The sequence below is a fragment of the Bidens hawaiensis genome, unplaced genomic scaffold (genome assembly GCF_021521415.1).
Source record: "Bidens hawaiensis isolate Kalapana, Puna unplaced genomic scaffold, B.hawaiensis_p1.1 tig00059075_1, whole genome shotgun sequence".
In the NCBI taxonomy this organism is placed as follows: Eukaryota; Viridiplantae; Streptophyta; class Magnoliopsida; order Asterales; family Asteraceae; genus Bidens; species Bidens hawaiensis.
This window is the reverse complement of record NW_027500652.1, coordinates 10,321-33,546: the sequence shown is the minus strand read 5'-3', so window position 1 is coordinate 33,546 and position 23,226 is coordinate 10,321. Positions and strand designations below refer to the sequence as shown.

Here is a 23,226-nt window from a genome sequence, read left to right as displayed (position 1 = left end):
TTATGTCTAGGTTTATATGTGAAAAGACGAAATTGCCCTTCGTTTTAACGGCCAGCACACCAGCTGACTTAATGGCGGCCCAATTGCAAAACAATGCTCATCGCATGGGTGATACATGCGAAAAATCCACTAGAGGGTCGATTCTTGCGTTTTGGGTCTCACCACAGCGCTCAAAACTGCAATTAAGTCTAATATTAATCATAAGAAGGTGATGATCATTCCTTTCCTACATGGTAATCAAACACGACATGGAATAATAATGATCTATTTTATTCCTTTCCATATCATATTACCATGTATATTCTATTCCCCTGTTTATTCCATAACTCCTAGCTAACAAACAAGCCCTAATAGTTTATCTTTAACAACGCTCGTATTGCGCTAGGCAGCGGATGGTCTGGATCTCTAAAATCTCTTCCATAATAGAGTTGGACAAAAAAACTGGTTAACTGAACCGACCGACGACTCGAAAGTCTAACCAAAACAAGTTTGAAACTCATTATGTAGAAACTTGTTTGAAACTGATTAAAACCGTAAGTTTGGAACTGGTCTGTAATTTTCTCTAACGAAACTTATTTCAAACCAGTTAATCGAGTCGAAACCGGGCAAAAACCGGTTAAAACCCGAACCAAAACCGATCAAAATTCGCACTAAAACCGATCGTAGCATGTCAAGAAACCGGGTTCAACCCAAACAGAAACCGTAAACTGGTTTTGACTTTGACCAAGCCGAACAAATTTCAGCCCAAACCATTTTTAGGTTATAAACCACTTTGTGCACCTCTATTCCACAATCCACATCATATGTTAGAGATGCCCTGTTTAAAAAAGATAAGGACTAAAATAACACGCATGCGCCTAAAACTTTGGTCAAACATATGCGAATCATTCAATTAATATATTAGGTAACAAAAAATCCTTCTTAAAGTCTTATATACTTAACTCTTTAGGTTGCAGAATCAATGCTTTTATTAATGATTAACAAAAATCCAAAAGTTAATGCTGACAACTAAATGATAACTACCCTTGGTGATGTTTATAAATAAATACTAGTTACAATATATAATTCATCAATTCATAAGGTCCCCTAAGCAGATAGGATTGAGCCAGCAACCGGTCACCTTCCTCACTTGCTATTAGTCTTCTGTCTCTGACCAGATCATAGTCAACTGAGAGCTCCTCAAATTTTGGTCTCACAAAAACTGATCATACAAACACTTGTTCTTCAGAATCCATGTTTGAAAAACCTTGAACTTTAAGTTTTGAGGTTAAAAATGGCGGGAGGGGATTCAAGTGAAAGGAAGCTTGATCAAACACCTACATGGGCTGTGGCTGGTGTTTGTGCAGTTATCATCATCATCTCCATAGCTTTAGAGAAGGTTCTTCATAAACTTGGAAAGGTGATTCTTTTTTCTATATTGTTTTGAGTTTAAAAAAAATTACAAAAGGAACATATTTATTTACTTATTTTCTGAAACTGCTATACTTTTATAAAGATTCGTATCAATTTTTTGAAATTTAATATTTAGCTTATTTATTTGAGGTTACTGATATAGTGAAATTTGCTATATTTTAATAAAGATTCGACTTCTTTTTTATAAATTCTTCAAGAGCTACTCAATTTCTGATATAAAGAAATTCGCTATAATTTGATAAAGATTTAGTTTTAATTTCTACATAGTTTATGTAATAAACAAACTTGCTATATTTTATTAAAGGTCTTTTAAAAAAAAATCTTAGCTACTCATTGTCTGATATATAATGAAATTTTCTATATTTTGTTTGAAGATTCAGTTTTTTTATTTATTTACTTTTTGTTTCTTTATGATCGAACTCCTCATGAATTTTGTACTTGAATCTTTAGTTTCTTGAAGAATCAGTTTATTTATTTTTACTGATGTAATGAATCTTATAACCAGTTTTTCACAGATAAGCACAAGAAAGCTTTGTTTGAAGCTCTAGAGAAGGTCAAAGCTGGTTAGCAACACAACATCTCTTTTGACCACACCAACAAATTTTTTTTTTAAATAAATAGTTTTGATTTCTAACTTTTTGTTGTTCTTGTGGGTTATGTGTACGTAGAGTTGATGATTCTAGGGTTTATCTCCCTGATATTGACTTTTACTCAGTATTACATTGCTGAAATATGCATCCCGATTGACGTCGCCAATACCATGCTGCCATGTGCTAAGAAAGAAGATAAAGCCGGGAAAGACGGTAAAGGAGCCCGTCGGTTGCTTTTATGGTACGAGCACGGTAGATCATTGGCCGCTGAAGACAAGTCTACCTGCAAGGAGGTGAACTATTTAAAGATTCCATCTTAAACAATTGGGTTGACGGGTTGTAGTAAATGGATAAATTAGTCTTAAAGGGGATTGCAAGAAATATATATGTTTTATTATTTTATTCTTGTTGTAAACAGGCTCACAGTGTCAACCTGCTTGTTTAATTAAAGGGGTCTATCTAAACACGACCCATTTACTTAAACAAGTTAAATATTGTTTATTAAACGGGTTAGATATGACAAACAAGAATCTGATTATTTTTGGTTGTAGGGGAAAGTACCGATTATAACCGTGAAGGGGCTGCACCAATTGCACATACTCATATTCTTTCTAGCAGTCTTACACGTTGCATATAGTGCTATTACAATGGCTCTTGGGAGATTAAAGGTACACTGCATTTACTACCATTTTGTGACATATTTTAGGCTTTATGAATGAGTGATGACTTTTAGCGGTTTTTTTGTGTTATGTCAAGTTTCATACTTGTCATGTAATTCAACTAGCATTAAATGTAGAATCAGTTAGTTCAAGAAAAGAAGAAAGCAACTAAAAGACGCTAGATGGTCCGAGTTGGGGATAAAAAAAGGGTCCTTTTTAATACGTATCTAAATGGGTACCAAGACACTAAGAATAATCAAAATAATTGAAAAAACCCAATTCCCTTTTTTAGCTAAATATGTTGATTTACCATTTGAGATAAAAGGGAAGAGCAATAACCTGCTTTCAGACCGTTTTTTGGAGGCTGATATTTTGGAAGTAAATTTAAGCTTTCAAAATGTTTTATCCAACGAAGAATATTAAAATAAACAAGACTGTAAAAGGAATAGCCACAATCAAGGGACTCAATCACCTGCATAACTAGAATGTGTATTTTAATTCAATATATTCAAAGTCTTACCTAGCTTAGAGGCTTGTATTACTCAAAGATTTACTCCTTCCATATTGTAATTATCCTTTATAAAGACATGTAACCATTTGTAATCGATATCAAGAATTATTATATTACAACAACTTTATATGGTAATTAGAGCAACAAAGCTCCTCTGAGCATTTACGATCCAAACCACCCTCCCTTCATTTTTTTTAATCTTTCTCTGTTTTCCATCATGAATACCATCATAGTTGAAGTCACCACTCACACACATTTTCCTACCAAGCTCACAACCAATAACTTTCCATCTTGGAGAAAACAAGTCATGGCTACTCTAATTGGGCTTAATCTTGATCAATATGTCGATGACATTACCGAACAACCACCCTGCATTCTTGAAGGTCAGCCAAATCCGGCATATCACTCATGGTACCGACAAGACCAAATTATTCTCGGCGCTCTCCTCGGAAGTTGCTCCGACACTATTCAACCAATTGTCTCCTCGGCCGAACATCCCGTCAACTGTTTCAACGCTTGACCGAAAGCTATGCTTGCGTTTCCAGATCCAAAATCATCTCACTGAAATCAAAACTTGCCAGAATCACCAAGGGTACGAAATCAATGACTGAATTTCTTCATGAGATAAAAGTAATTGCTGATGACTTAGCCTTGGCTCAAGAGCCAATTAAAGAAGAGGACCTAATCGTCCACATTCTCACCCAATTAGGTGACGATTACAAGTATGTCTCTGTTGCTCTACAATTTCGTGATAACCAGCTTACATTCTCTAATGTGTTCAACAAGTTGGTGGACTACGAGCGATCGCTACAAGAAACACAACCTCCAGCCCTAACTGCTACCGTAAATAACACGCAAAGACAAGGGGGACGATTCTCCTTGCGGAATGGATATGAGGGCCGAAATCATAATAGGCCCAACCATAACAGGCCCAAATTTCCGAATCAAAGCAGTGGGCCTCAAAAAAGCTCACGTGCTAACCGTAATTCTCTTTTTTTTTGCCAATTTTGTAATATTCCAGGTCATGACACCAAAGATTGCAGGAAGTTAGCACGCTTTTTAAAGAAAAACAACATTGCTATATCCTCAATGTCATCAGATAACCCGGTGGTGAACTCATCGATGGCAAGCTCGTCAGTACCACCCCACCATGGATGCTTGATAGTGGGGCATCTCATCATGTGACATCCGACCGATCATCCTTGCACACCCTATTAGAATATGGCGGGCCCGATGAGATTGTGTTAGGAAACGGTAAAAGTCTTCCCATTTCTCATACCGGTCACACATCTCTTCCCACCTCTTCTCGTTATTTAAACTTACTAAACGTTTTTCTCGTTCCTCACTTACGTAATAATCTTATATCCGTTGCTAAACTTTGTAAATCTAACCACGTTTCGGTTGAATATTTTCATTATCATTTTATTGTTAAGGATCTTCGCACAGGGGCGCATCTAATGCTGGGAGTGAATGTTAATGACGTATACTATGTTGCAATCAACTCACTTCGTCGTCTTTCCCAAATCAACTTTACCACTAGATCTAAAGAGTCGGTTCTCGCATGGTATCACAAGCTTGGACACCCGTCAATCAAAGTCTTGAAGTTTTTACTTAAGGATTTAGGACTCGATTATAACAAAATGGCCAATAATTTATTTCATTGTGATGCGTGCTCAATAAATAAAAGTCATAAACAACCTTTTGTTGAAAACTCTTTTAAAGTGTCTAAACCATTAGAACTCATTTATTCGGATGTTTAGGGCCCGTTAAAACCTCAAACAATGGATATACTTACTATGTCATTCTTTTTTACTTTTACTCAAAATACACATGGTTCTATCCAATGAAAAGAAAGTCGGATGTCTCCATTTTATTTCCACAGTTTAAAAAGTTGGTTGAAAAATTCTTTAACACTCCTCCCGTCTCACTTTTCTCTGACAATGGGGGCGAATATATCGGTCTTATTCCATACCTTCAACAAAATGGAATATCTCATTTTACCACTCCCCCACACACCCCGGAGCAAAATGGTGTCGCCGAACGACGCCGTAGACATATTGTTGAAACCGGTTTATCTCTCCTACATCACGCTAACTTACCACTCACCTTTTGGACTCATGCTTTTCAAACTGCAGTCCATCTCATAAATCCTCTTCCAACACAAATTCTTGACTTCAAATTACCTTTTGACCGGTTATACAATACGACGCCAAGTTACACAAAACTAAAACCTTTTGGTTGCTTGTGTTTCCCATGGCTACGTCCGTATGCCTCATCAAAACTTCACCCGCGATCCGTCAAATGCATCATCCTCGCATACTCCTCCTCAAAAGCCGCATATAAATGCTACGATCCCGTGTCTCACCGACTTTATCACTCTCAACACGTTGAATTTGTGGAGCACATCTTTCCCCTCAAACTGGACAATATATCCATTTCTCCCCTACCCACTGCCGATGACTTTATCTATACATCTAGTGTGCAACCTATCCCACATTCCAATACTCATAACCCTTCCACCCATGCACACGTAAAACCTATATCTCTCACAACTCCCATGCAACCCCACCCAATACTCACTCCTCCACCCATAACCCCAATTAATACTAACATGCATCAACACCCAAACCTCACTTATCCAATCACATCACAATCCATTCCTACAAACTCTTCTGACCCACCTTCACCGAACACTTCCACAACTTCTAATCACTCTTTACCACTGTCCCCTAACCCCTCTCCAACCCAACATACTACCACAACCACTCCCGAAATAACATCACCTACAACACCCTCCACTACCTCTAACCCAACAGCTCGACCACAGCGAACACAAAAACCAAATAAAAAATACTTCAATCAAAATCTTGTCAACACAACCACCCTCCACCCCCTACCGCCCACTCTTGAACCCACAACTCATTCTCAAGCTTCCCAAGATCCTAAGTGGCGACATGCTATGGATCTCGAATTTAATGCCCTACTCAAAAATCAAACATGGGAGCTTGTACCCTCCACCTCTCACACACTAATTGGTTGCAAATGGGTCTTTCGAATCAAACAAGATCCCAATGGCTCCATTGAAAAATACAAGGCCCGTCTTGTGGCAAAATGGTATCTCCAACAATATGGGAAAGATTACTTTGATACATTCAGTCCCGTCACAAAACCCATGACCATCCGCACAATTCTTTCGGTAGCTCTTTCCAAAAACTGGCCGCTACGACAACTCGATGTTAACAACGCATTTCTTCACAGTACCCTTCACGAGGATGTCTTTATGATTCTACTGCTAGGTTATGTCAATTCTCAATTCCCTAATCATGTCTGCAAACTCAAAATAGCATTATACGGTTTGAAACAAGCTCCTCGAGCTTGGTACATTGAGCTCACTAAATTCCTCCTTAGTTTTGATTCACCAAGTCCTTAGCTGATGCTTCCTTATTCATTTACCAACAAAAAAATGTGACTTGTTACTTTATGGTCTATGTTGATGATATTGTTCTCACAAGCAATAATACCCAATTTCTTGAACACTTCATCAATGCCTTAAGTGACAAATTCTCTGTAAAGGATCTTGGTATGCTTATCACTTCCTAGGTGTTGAAGTAATACCAACCACAACCGGACTCTTCTTGTCTCAACACCGTCACATACAAGACATTCTAAATCAATTTCACATGGATGGCGCAAAAGATGTGGTTACTCCACTTAATGCCACCGATCCTCTATCTCCTTACCGCAAACTAGTCGGCTCACTACAACATTTTAGGGGTGAGCATTTGTTACTTGGTACCGGTAACGTACCGGTACCGAAATCGGTACCGTTGGTACCGAATCGGTACCAAAGTTTTGAGTTTCGGGATCGGTACGGTACCGGTATTCCCCGAATTTTTACCTTCAATACCGGTACCGTCCCGGTACCGTATCGGTACCGAACCGAATATTTCGGTACCGGTACCAAGATTTGGCGATTTTCGGGATCGGTATTTTCAATACCGGTACGATACCGAGCTCATCCCCAATATTTTGCCTTCACTCGTCCAGATATTTCATTCGCTATTAACAAACTCTCCCAATTAATGCATGCTCCAAGCAAGCCCATTGGCAAGCTCTTAAACGGGTCCTTCGCTACTTCAAAGGAACCATTCATCATGGCCTTTTTCTAAACCGTAACTCTCCTCTCACTCTGTCGCCCTTTTCAGACTCTTACTGGGGTGGCGTCAATGATGTCGGTCGGTCCATTACTGCTTACATACTTTATCTTGGTACCAACATCATCTCATGGAAATCCACACAACAAAAATCAGTCTCTCGGTCCTCTACGGAAGCCGTGTACAAGGCATTGGCAAATGCTTTGGCAGAAATCACGTGGCTCAAGAACTTACTTAAAGAACTCGGCATTCCTATAGAACAGGTGCCAACGCTATTTTGTGACAATACAGGTGCCACGTATTTATGTACTAATCCAGTTTACCATTCACGCATGAAACATGTTGCTTTTGACTATCACTTCGTAAGGGAACAACTTTCTGCCGGTCATCTACGTGTTCATCACATCAGTTCTCAAGATCAACTAGTCGACATGCTCACTAAACCGTTGTCAAGAGCACCGTTTCTCTGTAACCGCTCCAAGATTGGCGCATCCGATGGATCCTCCATCTTGCGGGGCGTATAAGGAATAGCCACAATCAAGGGACTCAATTACCTGTATAATTAGAATGTGTATTTTAATTCAACATATTCAATGTCTTACCTAACTTAGAGGCTTGTATTACTCCAAGATTTACTCCTTCCATATTGTAATTAGCCTTTATAAAGGCATGTAACCATTTGTAATTGATATCAAGAATTATTATATTACAACAACTTTATAAACTGATAATTAAAAAAATATAGTAGGTGGTGATGGTTAGGCAATGTTTTGGGTTTTCATATTGTGTGTGTGTGTATATATATATATAGGGGAGGGATATATATTTACGCCCTGCTTGCGGTGCGCACATATAATGTATATATGTGTGAACCCTTGGGTGGACAAAAGTAAAATTGCACTAATTTTGACGTTATTTTACTAATCACGTGAAAATAACGTTAAAAGTGGCGGAAGGTTAATCAGGCATCATGTGGTGGCGTTGATAGCCGAAAGACAAGGGCACATGCACCAATCAGCCGGTGTCCCGATGATTGAGTGTTATGTGTCTTATGTCCAAGGCTTGATTCAAAACTACTATCGAGCCGGGGGTCTCATCGGAAGCAGCCTCTCTATCCCTATGGGATAGAGGTAAGGCTGTCTACATCTTACCCTCCTCAGACCCTACCATTGCATTGCTATTGGTGGGATATACTGAGTACGATGATGATGATGATGATGATGTTGAGTTGTAAGAACTTGATTCTGGACCACACATTTAATTAAATGGATTGGAATATGTGGTTGAGATTAAATCTGACAAAAAGTCAAAGTATGAGAGAGAATAACAATATACAGTGATTACACAACTTTAAATGTTCGTTACACATATGTAATAAGTCGATTCGGTGCGTAAAAAATTTTGTAATTTTTTTACGTATACCTACACATATTACGTATGTGTAAAAAAAATTCAAAAAAAAAATTTGTTACACTGAGTTCTTTCGAGTTCTTTAAACTCAAATGGGTTCTCATTTGAAATCTTCCCTATATATATATATACACATATATATTTTGTTTGTGTTTTTCAAGAATGAAGGTTTTTCTTATGTGTCAGCCAACTAGACATGTTTTGTATGTTTTCTTATTGTCGACATGTTCATAAGTAACCGTTGAAACTGCCACTTTGCTTTGCAGACCCGTGGCTGGAAGCAGTGGGAAGCAGAGACATCATCCCATGACTATGAATTTTCCAATGGTAAATTTCATTTTCCCTGCAAATATTATGGTGTGAAAAGTGACTTTGGTCTTTGGTGTACAAATCACTTCACATTTTAATTACAAATATACCACTGCTGGGTACTTAACCCGTCAAATCTAAACAATGCATGGAAAATACAGACCCTTCCCGATTCAGGCTTACTCATGAGACGTCTTTCGTGAGAGCACACACCAGCTTTTGGACTAGAATCCCGATTTTCTTTTATATTGTAAGCTGTTAAGGACTTTATCAAATGTTTATGGTTTATAATCACTTGTAATTCAAGTACTTTCTGCCATACAGGGATGCTTTTTCCGTCAGTTTTTCAGGTCGGTTAGCAAATCTGACTATATGACCTTGCGAAACGGGTTCATAAATGTGAGACCTTTTTTCGCTAATATTTTAATTATTTATTGCCTTCAGTCATGAAGTAATGGTTAGGGGTACCTGTGAACTTCTGGTACGGCATGAACCAAAAAACGATATTCATGGCTTCCTGTTGAATAAGCCAACACGTTTAGCCAACTACACCGTGTTCAGATTGACCTAACGGGTTCCCAAGTTGACCTGTTTAACCTTTTTATATTAGTGTTTAAGAAAAAAATTTGTTTATGTCATAATTTAGATGAACCGGGTATTTTACAACTATATTTAAAAGATTAAACTTAAATGAAATATGAACATTATGTTTAATAGTTTAAACGTAGTTACTGTATATACAATTGTATTATTGTTGTAAAATGCAGTTTTAGAGCATTAATATTCAGAAAAAAAATGAAATAAAAAAAAATTTCCGGGTCAACCGGTTCGTGTTCATGTCCGACAGAGAGACAGCAAAAGCTCATGTTGTGTTTGAGTTCATCCGCTTGACATAATGTTCAGGCTCACGTTGGGTTTGAACTGCCAACCCATAAAACGACTCATTTAACAACACTATTGTACTATCCTTTCAGCTTCATTTAGCTCCAGGAACTAAATTCAACTTCCAAAAGTACATCAAACGGTCACTAGAGGATGATTTCCAAGTTGTTGTTGGAGTAAGGTACAAATCATTGTCGCCAGTGACGATTTTCATCAGATTACTTTGTCTATGTTCACCTTAACTTTTCATAATTCTAAAAACTTTCAGTCCGATTTTATGGGCATCGTTTGTGATCTTCTTGCTTCTAAATGTCAAAGGTGTGTCACTACTACTTTCCATGTCAAGCCTGGTATCTTCTTAGCATAGAATTCATCTGAATTTTGCTACTTTTGATCTGTAAAATCTTTTTCTCATTTTGTAGTATACAATAATAACCTGTTCAATTTCAATGTAATTATCAAAACACTTCACAGTAAATTCATTTTGAATTTCTAATTTGTGCTGTAACCGATTTGACCAAAGAAGTCAAGACTGATCCTTTTTTCTGTGTGCATTGGTGCTTCTCATGCAGGCTGGCATGCGATGTTATGGGCATCCATTATGCCTTTAGTCGTAAGTTCCATATATATATTTATGTGACAAAATAATAAAATGGTATTTAAGTTTCAATATTGTTCCAGTAAAGTCACTCCTTTTTTTTCTCAATATCGAACCTACTCAAGTTTCAACATTGTTCCAATGCTGTGAAAGTTTTCATATTCTTAAATTGAATTTGCGAAACGGAGCAGTTATGAAGCTTGTTGATTATTTAGTGACATTTATTCTTCAACCCTACTAAACTTGGAAAAGATAATCACTAAGCAGTAAGAGAAAGTTTCATATATGGTTACTATTTGGGTGACATAGCTATGACAGTGCAACACTAAAGAAACTTGGTAATATTAGTTGATGTATTCATGTATTTGGCGTTCTCTAAATATTGATTACCAAGCACATACAGATTATCTTAGCTGTTGGAACAAAACTTCAAGCCATCTTGACGAAAATGGCTCTTGAAATAACGGAAAGGCATGCGGTTGTCCAAGGGATTCCTCTTGTGCAAGCCTCGGATAAATACTTTTGGTTCTCGAAGCCAAGTCTAATGCTTCATCTCATACATTTTGTGTTGTTTCAGGTACAAAAACCTCAGAATTTGATCAAATATTTCTTATTCTCATTTCACTAACTGTTTTACTGCATTGCATCATTTGTCTTCACAGAATGCTTTCCTGATAACTTACTTTCTTTGGATTTGGGTAACAAAACTGCTTTAATTATTTATATTTGCTTTGGAGAATATGTTTCACTTCATTGAAAGACAGTGTTTACAAATTGCTATATTTTTATATACAGAAGTTCTTCTAAACCATCGATAACACGCGACTGCTTCTTGTGCAGTATGAATTTAAGATCAATTCTTGCTTCCATGACGATACGAGTCTTGTGGTTCTAAAACTTGTTATTGGGTAAGAATTATCGCTTAGCAAAAGTGATTACGTTCCTGAGCAAGGGTTGGACTATTATTGATTGGCTAATCTCTATTTGTGTTCAATGTAGAGTTGGAGTTCTATTTTTGTGCAGCTACATAACACTTCCGCTATATGCGCTTCTGTCACAGGTTAGAATGTTCCCATTTATATATCACTCTAATAAGGTTGTACCAACTTTGAGCATCAATGTGCCATCCATCGATCTTAGTTTCGTTTTGTAAACGATTTGGTTCGTTGTGAAGCTTTAACATACGATACCAAAAAATTAAAAGTACCTACTTAAATAACTTATATATAAATATAGTTGTTTTGTGTCCAAAGTTGATGAAAATCATATTTTCACTAATTGTTTCAATACTCGCCTCACATTTCAAAGTATGAACGCTTAAATCTTCTTTTCTTTTTTATGTGTTTATTTTAGGGGCGTCAATCGTGTTGGCTGTCGAGTTGGATTCTTCGGCACTAAGCCGTCACCCATATACTTATTATTTTCATGTCAAACCCACTTAAAATGTTGTCATGTTTCAATTGGACCCATTTTATGGGTCATGCCTGCTTAGTAAAAAATTAATTGATTAAATACTTTTAATCAATTGTAACCTTCTTTTTTTTTTGGGTAATTGGTGTCTAGCTCCTTAATTGTTTTTGTCTCTATCTCTTTTCCCAACTAACAAACTTGAGTCTATGTATCTATCTCGAGATCAGAAGAATTGAACGAAAAATTATAATTGGAAAATGAGTAGTTAGTCAACTAATTGCTGGAGGTAAAGGAGTTAATGAATATATTCATAAGGGAATAAGTAATTTGAATTTTAAAAGTCAATAGTTACAGCAAAAATTAAAAATCAAAATATTTAACTTGGATTTTAACGTTTTTTATCTCTAAAATCGAGATATTGACTTTTTTAAGATCACTTAAACAGGTTAAGAGGTCATCTACTTGTACGGGTTCGTGTCTGGGTTTACCCATTTATTAATTAAGAGAGTCGTGTTTGGGTTGACTTGTTTAGCAAACGAGTCGAGCCAGCCAACCCAAAACTTGATTTTCTTTTTTTACCGTGCTTAGGGTTGTCTTAATACGATATAAGCATGCTAAACACTTGATGCATGCATGTGTTGCACGTCTAGATGGGGTCGAACATGAAGAAATCCATATTTGACGAACAAACTGCCCGAGCTCTCAAAAATTGGCTAATGGTGGTGAAGGAGAAGCACGGGGACAAAGGTGGAAAGTCACCAGCCCAGTCAGTAGCGAGTAGTCTCACTGCTAGCCCCGTTCATCCTAAGGCATCGACTATCTACCCGACAACTACAAATGCAGCAACCCTCCACCGTTTCAAAACAACTGGGCACTCCACATATTCTGTCCCCTATGAGGACACTGATGCATCAGATTTTGAAGTTGAGCCATCCTCTCCTGAATCATCTACTAGACACTTGATTAGCAAGCGGGTTGATTATGACAGTGATAACGAAATTAAGTTAGATGTATCAACTGAACAAGAAGTTGAAACAAGACATGAGGGTGAATTTTCGTTTGGGAAGTCCACGGGGCCATTGGAATAGTTGAAAAACTTCATGAATTATTTAGAGCCTAAATCTATCCTGGCAGGAGTTGTATGATTGATCTTCACAGTTGTTATGATTAAATTTGTTAGTTGTCTAATTTTATCATCTTGTGTACATAAATGTGTATAGCACATATTTGATAAAAACTGATACGGAGTTATTTGTTTATAGGCAAATAATATGTTGATCTTTGGTTGAAAAACAAGATCACGTTGATGAGTTATTTGTAACACCTTGCTTGTTTTGTCGAAGAATTGTTAAAAACTACCCATAATACAAGTCCCATGTAACACCATAGGAAAATCCCACATCAACCATGTTCATGTGAGATTCATGGTTCATAAGAAATATCACGCCTCAAATATCACCAATTCGTTTGGGGCTTAATGTTGTGGTGAAGATGAAAACTCCATAGTCAATCGTGCTCAGGTGGAAGTAATAAGTTTGTTAAGAATATGGTTTCCTTTGAGAAATTGTAACAAGAAGCACAATTTTATTGAACACGAAATCCTTACAGATACAAGCAAGAATCAAAATTTAACAGTGATTAACATGAAAAAGTATTACACTGGTCATCATAGATTATTCAAGCTTCATGGTGTAAAGATGATGTTTGATCAGCAATCGACTGGTTGCGAAGAGTGTATGCAGCGGATGTTATCAGCACCAAAGGATTGAATGAAAGAAGCCAGAGGACTGTGTTCGATGAATGTTGCAGCTATGTATCCTCCAAAGGATGAATGAGACCTATTTATTCTTGAATAATAGGAGCCAAAGTCCTCAAAATCAGCCATTAGACTTTCCAAGAAATAGTAAATCACCCCCTCTAGTTAAGTGACAGTTCAAACATGCCAAAATTAATAAAATTAACATTTATTAGAAAATGTTTACCAAAAAAACCATAACGAAATAAAAAAGGAACATAAAAGATTACCATTTGAATTGAATCTTTTAACAAAGTTTCCACCAAGACAACGAAAATTCCACAATAATATACTAGATAATTCCCAGTATTATTATTAAAGAAATATAACTCAAAAACCTTTATTAGAACTCTCCTACATAACCCTAAGCAGTAAGCACGACTATGAATTAATTGTTAACTCAACTTACAAAACAAGAAATTTAAATAACCAATCTCTTAGGGTGTTCTTTAGGCTCCACTTAACTTGAATAAACACATGCTTATTGCGATCATTGCACATCCTTTCTTGGGCTTGAATCTATTGCTTGACCTCTCTTTCGAATTCTGGAACATTCTTCTTTTGACCCATCATCACCATCTTTAGTGATAATGGAGACGAGTATCAAGGACTTGCCCATAATTTTCTTCGATCCGTGGGCATTTCTCACTACACCACCCCTCCTCATGCATCCGAACAAAATGGGGTTCCCAATTTTGACGCCAATACATTGTTGAGACCGGTCTTGCATTATTACATTATGCATTCCTTTTACTCAACGTACTATTGGTCTCATGCTTCCCAAATTATCGTTCATCTCATCTGTCGTTTACCCATTCCTATTCTCAATACAAAAACACCATTTAACTTACTTTATGGAGCCAATCCCAACTATACGAGGTTAAAACCGTTGGGATGTCTATTTTTAATAACTTTTGGTTATAATAATAATGGCAGAGAATTCAAAAGTGTGTATTGATATTGTGTCTTACATCACAAAGAAATACCCATTATATAAGAAAAGGGGTTAAAGTAAAAGCATGCAATACAATCTGTTAAGGCATAAAATAAGGTAAACAATCATTTGGATAAGGAAAGACAATATGTGAGGAAGGAAAACAATCCCACCAATCTTTCCCATAATTTTGTCCAATCCTGTCCATTACTCCCTCTCAAGTTGACGCGTGAAGGTTTATGACACCCAATTTGCCAAGTAGGGTGTGAAGATTTTGTGGTCCCAATGATTTAGTAAGGGCGTCTGCAATTTGTTCTTTTGTGTCGATCTGCATGGGTTGTATATCTTTTGACTCCACCCTTTCTCTAATGAAACAACAATCCATTTCGACATGTTTGGTCCTTTCATGAAAGTCGGGATTGTTAGCAATGTATCTAGCAGCTTGATTATCACAGAATAGTTGAGTAGGACCATCACAAGGAATGTCAAGCTCCTTTAGCAACCACCTCATCCATAGTATTTCGCTTACGGTGGACGCCATAGCACGGCATTCTGCTTTTGCGGACGATTGAGAAACAACCAATTGCTTCTTTGACTTCCATGAGACGAGAGATCCTTCTAGTAATAATAAGTACCCGGTTCGTGACCGTGATGTCATGGGGCAACCAAGCTAGTCAGAATCTGAGTAAGCTATGAGGTTAGTCCCACCATATTTGGTGAGGAGAATCCCTTGCCCAGGGGTGGCCTTGAGGTAGAGCAAGACACGGTTAGCCGCTTCAAAGTGACTTTCTCTTGGGTCACTAACAAATTGACTCAAAACATTCACTGAATATGCGATATCAGGCCTTATTGCTTTTAAGTAGAGAAGCCTTCCAATGAGCCTTCGGTATCGACTAGCATCCACACGTATCTCTTTGTCCCGTTTATTTAATTTCAAGTTTTGTTCCATGGGGAAGGAGCTTGGTCGACATCCCAACATACTCGCGTCTTCTAGAATGTCTAATGTGTACTTTCGTTGACTTAAAACCATACCATGTTCTGTGTGTGCTACTTACCAAGAAAAAATTTGAGAGAACCGAGATCTTTGATGCTAAATTCTACGTGGAGGAAATCTTTGGTATCTTGTATTTTCTTTATGTCATTTCCTGTAATGATGGCATCATCCATAAATGAGTGCAGCGGTGAAGTTTCCTTTTTCTTTGAGTAAGAACAACGAATGATCGGCTTTTGATTGCTTAAAACCGAGCCATTGAAAAGATGTGGTGAATTCTTTATACCAATTTCTTGATGCCTGTTTAAGCCCATAAAGTGACTTTTTGAGCTTGCAGACAAGTTTGTCATCCTGTTTTCGAAACCCTTTTGGAACCTTCATGTACACATCCTCATGTAAATATCCATGCAAGAATGCATTGTTTACATCAAGTTGGTGAGTGTGACCATCCTCTTTTTACCGCAAGGGCTAGCAAGCTTCAAACCGTGACAAGCTTTGCGACAGGAGCCAAGGTGTCTTGAAAGTCAATTCCTTCCATTTGCGTATATCCCTTTGCAACGACCCGTGCTTTATACCATTCTATTTCTCCTCTTGGTTTGTACTTGATTTTGTAGACCCATTTTTAGTCAATGGCTCGTTTTCCCTCGGGTAGTTCATCGAGTGTCCAAGTCCCATTGTCTTCAAGAGCTTAGATCTCGGTTTTCATAGCCTCAACCCATTTTGGATTCTGTATAGCTTGACAAAAATGCTTTGGCTCATTATTCGCAGTAATGGCCGCCAAAAAAAACTTTGTGAGCATCAATAAAATTATCATAAGAAACAAAATGTGCTAAAGGATGTACCGTCGATGGTTCATGATCGTAGGTGGATGATGAATGCTCAAGGTTTATAGATGTGGGAAGCTTCACTTCATAATCTCTGAGATAAATGGGTTTAGTTTGGTTTCTTTTAGGTCGGTTAAGATTTTCAAGCCCATCCATATTATTTTTATCATCAGGTATTGGATTTTGATTCTCGGGTGGGGGTTGACTAGGCTGTTGTAGACTGCATCAAAATCTGTTGGGCCCTCAAGATTTGGGTCTGGGTTGTCAGTGGTTTGGCAAAAATATGGTTAGGTTATGTCATCGATAACTGTAGGCTTCCTTGGGATGTATTGGGCTCATTAATCTCACTAATTTTTTGAATAGGATTACAATTATTTAAGGCTTCATTTGTGGACTGCCGATCATCAAAGTGCTCGGTTTGAGAAGGTTCCTAATGTTTGGCCATAAAAATATTTCTTCTTCATTTTAGGGGCTTCAACTTTCATGAATTGGAAAATGTGTTCCACAAATTTAACATCCCTTGTTATGATAATTTTCTTATCTTGGAGATCATAGATCTTGTAGCCCTTTATACCTTGTGGATAACCCATAAAAACTCCGGGCCTCCCCCTTACTTCAAATTGATCGCCTTGGTTTCCATGCTTCGATAATATGCAAGGAAACCAAAGAAAATTATCGGAGGGAAGCCGGTTTATAATATGTGTGGCCATTAAGACACATTCCCCCCAAAACTTGGTAGGAAGATTTGCTTCGAATTTTAAAGCTCTAGTGGTTTCTAAGAGGTGTTGGTGTTTTCATTCAACTACACCATTTTGTTATGGCGTGTGTGGGCACGTGGTTTCAAGAGCAATACCCCTTCTCTAGCATAAAAATCTAGCATGTTGTTTGACGTGAACTCACCTCCATTGTCGCACCTAATTCGTTTAAAGTTCTTTTCAAATTGAATTTGCACCATTTTGTGAAAATTAATTAAGTGGGTACTTGCCTCGTGCTTATGTTTGAGAGGAAAAACCCAAACGGCACGGCTTAAATCATCAACGATGGTAAGGAAATAATTTGCACATGTGAAAGAGGGCGTTCGATACTTGCCCCACACGTCACAGTGTATGAGGTCAAAACAAGTGCTAGTTTTTGTGGTACTTATTGAAAAGGGCAATCTAGTAAACTTTGTCTTAATACAAGAATCACAAATACCATCTGTTTTCAAAGATATATCCTTAATAAAATCAACATGAGAAAGTTTAGGAATAGATGTGTGACCTAATCTTTTATGTCATGTGTTACCAGTTACCATCATTGCTTCCCTATTTATTCTCGTTGTCCCCATCTTATATAGACTCTTGACACAATCACCCGCTCCAATCAATCCCCTCGAACGTAAGTCCTGCATGGCACATTGTAAGTCATTCGATAATTTACTAACAGATAAAAAGTTCATTTGAAATCTTTAACGTGTAAAACGTTCTTAATGGTAATCCATTTGGCAAAGTGTAGTCCCCCACAACCTTCAATGGGTATCGTTGTACCGTTCGGTATGGTAACCGGGCATTCATACTCTCTTTTTGTTAAATTTTTAAGCAAGCAAATATCAAAAGTAAAGTGCTCGGTAGCAACCGAGTCAATAATCCATTTACCTTCACCTTTAACAATACCTGCCACGTTCGCAGCCAGTGCATCTTCCTTTTTGCTAGCTTCTTCCTTTTTACCTAAGAAATCAACAAACTGCTTGTATTGCTCAATATTTAGTCAAAGTATGGGACTTGCCTGAACTTCAACGCTAGCTGCCTTTGGCTTGTTTTGCTTCCCTTTCCCCGGCCACCATTCTGGGTAACCGACTCGCTTAAAACATACATCTTTATTATGGCCATCTTTACCACAAAAGTCGTAATGCTCAACTGGTTAATTTTATTATCTTTGCGAACGGGCTTACTTTGCACCTGACCTTGGTCTCGCTTGGCTGGAATGAAGTACCAAAAAGCAGCGGAAGTTGTGGTTGCTGTTCTGTTTCCAGAAAATAGCTCGTTGTGTCTCATCATCAAGAACAAGATGGAAAGCGGCTCCAAGGGTGGGTGTCGGTTGCATAGCCAATATTTGGGTTCTTATCGTGCCAAAATCTGCATCTAACCCAAGCAAAAATTCGTAAAGCTTCTCTCTATCTTTGAGATCGGTGAGCTTCTTTGACAGGTTGCAAGAACACCCGTCACAATTGCAAATCGGTGTTGGAAAAACCGATTGTATTTCATCCCATAATGCACGTAACTTCATGAAGTATGTTAAACGGGCATACCTTCTTGTTTGATAGCGCTAAGGGTCTGCTTCAATTCATATGCCTTAGGGCACTCACCTTCCCGAAACGTTCTTTCAAGTCTGCCCAAATCGCTTGAGCGGTTGTAGTGTACCTCACGCTGGTTCAAATTTCCTTCTCCATTGCGATGTGCAACTGACGAGTGGATCATATGTAACGCCCGTAAATCTCGTTAATCGGCTCGATCATTTATAAATGATGGTCAAAAAGCCGGGGTTTCATCTTTCTAATTTAGAGTCTTGTAATACGTTTTAAAAGTCCGTTTGTCCATCCTTTTTTCCCAAAACATCCCTTCTTACGGCTTAAAGTATTATACTAATATGTAACACCCGACATTTTCGTTTATCGGCATGCACGTTGTAGAGTTTGTATATTTATCGGGCTTGACCCGGCATTCTCCCGGGAGCACCTTGCAAACCTCGTAAACGTTCTCACTTAACTTTCCACCCAAGTTGCTACATACTTCAATTTGGAGGGACTTGGATGTAACTATTTTATATCATAAAACAAAAGAAAACTCAAACCCTAAACCTATTTGCAGCCGTCGGACCTGGACCCCCCCCTGCTCGTTTTTCTTCTGCCTAGCCAAGTTTCAGCCATAAAAACTTCAATTCAAGGTCGGTTTTATGATTCCCCATGTCTTTTACACCTTAATTGATCATATGAACGCGCTTATTGGTCGTTAAGATTGAGTTTTGATGATAACAGCTTGCTGACAGATTCGTATACGTTTATTGTAGGGTCTGTAACGCGATGTTAATCCACTGTTTATGATCGATTCTTGATTCCATGATGTTCTACTTTGAGTCTAGTTTCCAGAAAGGTATAATACGTAATTTTTGGACGAGATTTGAATAGTTTTTATGAATTTATAAAATCGAGTGTCAAAGCTGATGCGGGATGACGGATTCTGGTCTGTCTTCCCGACGTCATAACCTTTTTTCGACAAGTCCAAATTGGTTGGTTCCACTTCTGGAAGTTAGTGTTTTGAGTTAGGAACCAAACCCAATTGGAATCGTTTAATTTGGTTCGGTAATGAATTTTATAAAAATAAAACCATTTTGTTGCGCGCTGAAATAGCTGCACATACCTTTCTGTGTTGGAATAATTTTTATGATTTTTGTGTCCAATAGAAAAATATAATAAAAATATTTTTATAAACCTAAGACATTTATTAAAGTCTGGTAAAAATTTAATAATTTAATTCAAAGGTTATCCTATGTAATTAAATGCATCTTCGCATGCTAAAATCTGCACGTTTTACTCGTTATTAATCAACAAGTTCGTTTTAGGCTTAACCGGTGGTTTTAGTTAGTTGAAAGGTTTTAGGGGCCTTGGGCCAAGTGTTGGACCTCGGTCCAAGTGGTTGGGCCTCGGGCCAAGTGTTGGGCCTCGGGCCAAGTGTTGGGCCTTGGGCCAAAGTGTTGGGCCTTGGGCCAAAGTTGTTGGGCCTTGGGCCAAGGTGTTGGGCCTTGGGCCAAAGTGTTGGGCCTTGGGCCAAGTTGTTGGGCTTGAACGGCCCATTAGGCTAGCGTGTTCTTACAGTCTAGTTTAGTAACGCGTTGTGTATAATTTACAGGCCCTTGCTTGTAATTGTGCACTTAGGGATTTCCTAGCTCATTGCAGGTGTTCGGTTGATTCAGGTGAGTTCATGATGCCCTTTTTACTCATTTTACTTTTGGGCTAGCATGCGCACCTAAATGTTTTCTTACTTGATGAAATGTTTTTAAAATGATTTTATATAGGCTTGCTAGTATATGGTAAGCCTTGGGATGTTAAATATATATATGTATATATACATTATTTCTTGGCCTCTATTTGGCGATGTTGTAGTCGTTTCGACTACTGATGTTGTGTATGCCTACTTCGTGTTTGCGTGCACTGATGTTACGTGTTTGGGTTGTACGTTTGCTCGACCCTGATGTTATACGTGGATGTTATATATATATATATTGTTATGTATATAGGGATGTTATTGAATGGATGTTTACATATACCTTTGTATATGTATGTATGAGGATGTTTAAGTTTGATAACGATGATTAGATGGATGTACCCTTTTACTTTTAAGACCTTTGGTATAGCTATCATGATTTTACTACTGATATCTTTTACTTAAAACTTGAACTCACTCAGCTCAAGCTGACTTTGTATGCATGTTAGTGTAAGTTTCAGGTTTGGAAGAGGATGGCTTATCGCTTGGACGTGCACGGAGCTACTTGGATGGTGAAGGGCATATTGGAAGGAAGAATTGTTTATGAATATTTTATTTCAAGGAAACATATAACAGTTATACTTATTTTGGTTCTTGGGCAAAATTCCCGGGTTTCGGGAACTTATTTCATTTTTCATGTTTTCCGCAAAATTTACACTATGATACGCTTGTTTTAATGGAAGAAATGGTTTTTAAGTTTACTAAATTTTACAAGTGTTTGAATGATTACCAACTGTGGGGTTCCCGGGGTTCGGGGCCTTACATCATAGAGCCACCCTTAGGTGTAGTAATTCTAACTAAATCGCGTGCGTTTATGTTTAATTTCAAGGATTTGGAATACTACATTATATTGTGTGATTGCAGGTTTGAAAGGCTAAAGGACGAAACAACAAGATCATAGGCGAAGACGGTGAAGAAAACGGAGCTAGAACGAGAAAATTATGAAGAAAACAAGAAAACTTGAACCAGCTCCACCGTTCCACCTGAAGCAAACCTGGCAGAACCCACCATACCGTGGGTTGTATGGGAACCATGGAGGAAACCGTGGCCCACGGTCCAGACCGTGGACCACGGTCCATGTCGTAACAGCAAAGGTCCTTGACTTTAATTTCCGTTTTGGGCTAATCTTTTCATTATTTTTTCATCAAGAAACATTGGGAGACGATTTTTGGGAGTGAAAAATAACATCTTGGGATTGGTAATCATTGTTTGGTGCATTTTAATTCGTTTGATGTTGCATACAATTGATATTATGATGATTTCTCAAACCATGAGTGGCTAATTCCTCTTGGTGATCATCTTGGATGTAGGGTTTAATTGATACACTATGTTATGCTTTTATTTCTAGAATAATGACTTTGCAATGTTTGTTGAGTTATTATGGTGTTTGATTAATTGTTTGTAAATTGTTGCTTATTTTTTATCATGATTTAAACCATACGTTCTTAGTGTCATTGGAAATTGAGATATCATGGGAAGAATTATGGTTAAATATTAGTCAATTGATTATCGGGTAACAACCTTGCATTTTGTTAATCCAAGTACTTAGTTCCCTTTTATCACAAACAAGTAAACAAACATGAACTATGTCTAGGTGGTTCTTTCTAGCAAGCATGAACATTAGTGTTGATTTAAACCTGAAATCTAAGATGATCGCTTTCGTTTACTCTATTTACAAATCTCAATAGTTGTTTTGCAAGTGTTTTATTTTATTTTAGTTAATCTAAAAATCAAACAATCAAATCTGAATTTACTTTTATACAATTTTAGTTTAATTCTATTTTCTATTAAAGCTACTTGTTAACACATTTTCCACAAACTCCTCGTGTTCGATACCCATTTACCGCTATCTATTTAGTTGTAATTGGTTTATTTTTGAGTGAGTCTTCGACCTCACGTCAAATTTTGGCGCCGTTGCCGGGGAGTAGTGCGCAACGTGTGTTATTTTTGTAGTTTTTGTTTAAATTTTTATTGTCAGTTTTATGTGGGTTGTGCTAGTGTGCAGGTACTTCAGGCATATGCATACAAGACGCTCTCGGACTTCCTCACCGTTAGCGTTTGATCCTGAAATCGAGAAAACCTTTCGTCAGAATCGGATTCTTCAAAGCTAAGGGCCTGCTTCAATTCATATGCCCTAGGGGCACTCACCTTCCCGAAATGTTCTTTCAAGTCTGCCCAAATCGCTTGAGCGGTTGTAGCGTACCTCACGCTGGTTCGAATTTCCTTCTCCATGGCGATGTGCAACCACCCTTTGTCATCGCGTCACACCTCATCCAAGCCTTGTAAGTGCTTGAAACAGGTTCTGGCCTTTTTATTATTCCATCAATAAATCTGGCTTTGTTCTTGGCGAGCAAGAAATTTAACATTTCTTGTGACCAATCAGCATAGTTGGCATCCGTAAGCACATCATTGACATGCATCTGCCTCGGATAGTCCAAAGCATGTGCGCAGTATGGAGAGTTGGGTCGAAGACACTGGTTTCATTTTCTTGACCCTTGCTGATGTCGTCTTTTCCTCCTGCCATGGTACTACTGCTTTTTTTTTTTTATCTTATGGCTGCTCTGGTACCATAATAACTTTTAGTTATAATAATAATGGCAAAGAATTCAAAAGTGTGTATTGAAATTATGTCTTACATTACAAAGAAAGACCCATTATATAAGAAAGGGATTTTCTAACATGTGCCCTAAGGGCACATGTAAGAAACATTAATTAGGTGAATATTTT

At 37.7% G+C, this 23,226-nt stretch overlaps 1 protein-coding gene across 1 annotated transcript; it reads left to right on the top strand.

Moving 5' to 3' along the window:
• The first annotated feature begins 1,188 nt into the window (after positions 1 to 1,188).
• On the top strand, positions 1,189 to 13,035 carry LOC143602526 (MLO-like protein 9). The gene is made up of 14 exons (XM_077079599.1): positions 1,189 to 1,399; positions 1,919 to 1,976; positions 2,082 to 2,296; positions 2,555 to 2,671; positions 9,004 to 9,064; positions 9,208 to 9,296; positions 9,371 to 9,445; positions 10,021 to 10,109; positions 10,197 to 10,278; positions 10,921 to 11,103; positions 11,189 to 11,224; positions 11,367 to 11,434; positions 11,526 to 11,586; positions 12,587 to 13,035. The coding sequence occupies exons 1-14, from the start codon at positions 1,274 to 1,276 to the stop codon at positions 13,022 to 13,024; spliced, it is 1,698 nt and encodes a 565-aa protein (XP_076935714.1). The 5' UTR covers positions 1,189 to 1,273; the 3' UTR covers positions 13,025 to 13,035.
• Positions 13,036 to 23,226: the final 10,191 nt, after the last annotated feature.

Bases quoted from the DNA above. Each gene is read 5' to 3' on its own strand.
- LOC143602526 (XM_077079599.1), top strand. From the start codon at position 1,274: ATGGCGGGAGGGGATTCAAGTGAAAGGAAGCTTGATCAAACACCTACA. The intron at 9,446-10,020 runs GTGAGACCTTTT...CTATCCTTTCAG, and splicing joins TGCGAAACGGGTTCATAAAT to CTTCATTTAGCTCCAGGAAC. The intron at 11,104-11,188 runs GTACAAAAACCT...TTGTCTTCACAG, and splicing joins TACATTTTGTGTTGTTTCAG to AATGCTTTCCTGATAACTTA.